Source organism: Protobothrops mucrosquamatus, unplaced genomic scaffold (assembly GCF_001527695.2).
Source record: "Protobothrops mucrosquamatus isolate PMUCROS unplaced genomic scaffold, P.Mucros_1.0 scaffold583, whole genome shotgun sequence".
NCBI classification, from domain to species: domain Eukaryota; kingdom Metazoa; phylum Chordata; class Lepidosauria; order Squamata; family Viperidae; genus Protobothrops; species Protobothrops mucrosquamatus.
Genome location: NW_015386883.1, coordinates 8083 through 11052, shown reverse-complemented (window position 1 = coordinate 11052; position 2970 = coordinate 8083). Strand labels below are relative to the sequence as shown.

Here is a 2970-nt window from a genome sequence, read left to right as displayed (position 1 = left end):
ACATCTTCCTCCTTGCTATTTTCTCCATGATGTTGCCTTCATCTCGTCTTTAGTTCAGGAATGGGACAGGCTAAAGTTATCATTTGGTGTGTTGGTATTAAAATAAAATCCCTTACTGGGATATCATCCAAAGCAACCTCAAGAAGGGTAAAAGGAGTTTTAGATTAGATTGTGATCAGGAGGAAAGGCATCACAAAGGCAAAGGGGAGAGAAAATTTTCTAGAAGTATAGATTTCTAGAGCCAGTTTGGTGTTGTGGTGAAGGCACTGGGATAGAAATCAGGAGCCTGTGAGTTCTAGTCTCATCTTAGACACGAACAGTGGTGGGATTCAAATATGTGAACAATCGGTTCTCTATGTGGATGCCGCTTCCGGACGTCCATTCTGGGCCTGGGCAACAAAAAATTAGCTACCGGTTCTGCCGAAGTGGTGCGAACCGTCTGAATTCCACCACCGGGCACGAAACCAGATGGGCCGGTCACTCTCTCTCAGCCCTAGGAAGCAGGAAATGGAAAACCACTTCTGAAATCTTGCCAAGAAAACTGCAGGGACTTGTCTAAGCAGTTATCAGGAGTCAACACTGATTTGAAAGTACACACACAAAATATTTTCTGCCAACTTAATTTCACTTTAGCAGTGAGGAAAAAACACTGTGTCTTTTCAGTACTTTTAAGTTAATCTTGACTTTTGATGACTACATAGACAAGTCTACGCAGGGTTTTTTGGTAACATTTTTGGGAAGTGGTTTGTCATTTTCTTCTTCCTTGAGCTGAGAGAAAGGAACTGGTACCGTCAGCTGGTTTTGTGCCTAAGGCAGGACTCGAACTCCCAGCCTTCTGGCTTCTAGCCCATGCCTTTAACCATTTCACAAAATGACAGAGTACAAAATGAAAATTCTTTTAGAGAAATCTGGGATTGTTATATCTGTATGGCATCTGATCGGCCCAGATGACATTATGTCCATAAACTCAGATTCCCTTCCATTGGTTTTAATTTGTAGAGTAGGTTTCAAGAAAGTATTGACAGAAAGCAGGGCTTACGTCTATTAGCACTGTAGCAAAGGAGATAGGATCAATCATATTTTTGTGACCTTAATGAAGAAAACTAAACAAGTTTAATTCTTTTGTTTTGTTTTGTTTAGGCATTGATCTTTGTGAAAATAGTGTTTTAAAGCACATTGGCCATCTCAACATCACCCTTGAGCAGCTCAATATCCTGATGGACAACTTGCCAGGGAAACCTGTGGGTAGAGAAGAAACTGAACAGATTTTTAGCATGTGCAAATCCACAGAGCCAGTACTGAAGCTCTTGAATTTGTGGAGGATAAACAATAAAGACCGAGACACCATCAAGAGCCTGACATTAGGATTGAAGCACCTGAAATCATACCATTTCCCCAAGACAACAATTCAAGGTTTTCGGAAAGTGGTGAAATTCCTTCACAGCCTCACAATGTATAAATTATACCAGAAGCTTTTCTTAGAAATGCTAGGAAACCAGGTCCATTTGGTAAAAATGAGACGCGGGTAGTTTTAAGTTCTCTGATCTTTCGTTTTGCCACTTGCTGCTAGCAATAATTAAATGGGGGAGGGGAAAGTTTTCCTAGATGACAATGCTTATTTATATTTATATGACTGACTGGGATAGCTTAGACTATCTTAGAACTTTTGTTGTTATTTTATAATATTAAAATGCTTATCTGGACTCTGACTCCATCCAAGAATTCCAGTGAATTCCATGGACAATAGAGAGAAATAATAGTGGGGGGAAAAACCCACCTCGATTTGCTATTTATATTAATTTCAAATCTAAATTGTTGCATGTATTTATTAACTTCATTGGCAACTGTTTGAGATTAAGTGCTGAAGCAGATGACCACTTGTTATAGAATCATAGGGCTATAAGGAACCTTAGAGGTTTTCTAATCCAACTTTCTTCCCAAGTCCTTATACCAGTGGTGGCGAACCTATGGCATGGGTGCCAGAGGCGGCACTCAGAGCCCTCTCTGTGGGCACCTGCGCCGTCGCCCCAGTCCTAGGTCTTCAGCTGGGTTTTATAAAACCTTTTCGCTTTAGGCCTCCACCACCGTGTACAAAAAAAAAAGGTTCAATCAATCAGTCAATTTCAACTTCTCACGGGGAAAAAAAAGATCTGGCAAAGTTGGAATTGATTGATTGAACTTTTTAGTCCCACCCAGTCTGCAGTTACCACCGCAGCCATGCCCACCCAATGGGCCACACCCACCCGGCACCCGACGATGCATAAGTGGGTTTTGGGTTGCAGTTTGGGTACTCGGTCTGTAAAAGGTTTACCATCACTGCCTTATACCATCCCGAACAAACAATGTCATTGTTTAATCACTTCTGGCCCAGTATGTATTAATGGCCATAAAATTTTATATTCCAGCGCTTAAAAAGTCTCTAGTGTGGTGTCATTGAAATTCAATATCAAATCAATTTCAGGCAAAGAAAAAAAAAGTCTGTCATGCATTCAGGTGTGCTTTATGCATCTTAAATGCAACCTTTCTCTTTCTCTGCTTACATGACTTCATGGTGTTATCTTAGTGCCCTTTCCTGTCATTGGTTACTGATAATAAAAAGGTATGTCTTGGCTAGAAACTACAAAGGCAAATCCACAATAGAGGAAAAGCATAGTTCCATTTGCATAAAGAGGCCAGTGGCCATTCATCTTCTACTAGCACAATAGTGTTTCTCAAACCTATCAGCCGTATGATGCATGGAAGGGCTGAGGAATTCTGGGAGCTGGAGTCAATGTAGCTTAAAGATGACAAATTCTAATGTTTCTCAAACATGCTAACCTTAAAATGCATGGACTTCAACTCCCAGAATTCCCCAGCCCATTCATACATTTTAAAGTTCACAGGTTTGAGAAACACTGTTCAACTAACTTTTCTGCCATGTCTCAAGCTACTCCTTACTTACATCTCTGTCATGAAGCACATACTTGATTC

At 40.6% G+C, this 2970-nt stretch overlaps 1 protein-coding gene across 1 annotated transcript in view; it reads left to right on the top strand.

Annotated features, from left to right (window-relative positions):
• Positions 1-1560, top strand: part of TNFRSF11B (TNF receptor superfamily member 11b) — an 18089-nt gene extending 16529 nt beyond the window's left edge. The window contains exon 5 of the mRNA XM_015817390.1: positions 1141-1560. Within this exon, the coding sequence (XP_015672876.1) occupies positions 1141-1529 (389 nt within the window). The 3' untranslated portion in view covers positions 1530-1560. The remainder of the gene's footprint in view (positions 1-1140) is intronic.
• The last annotated feature ends 1410 nt before the right edge of the window (positions 1561-2970 follow it).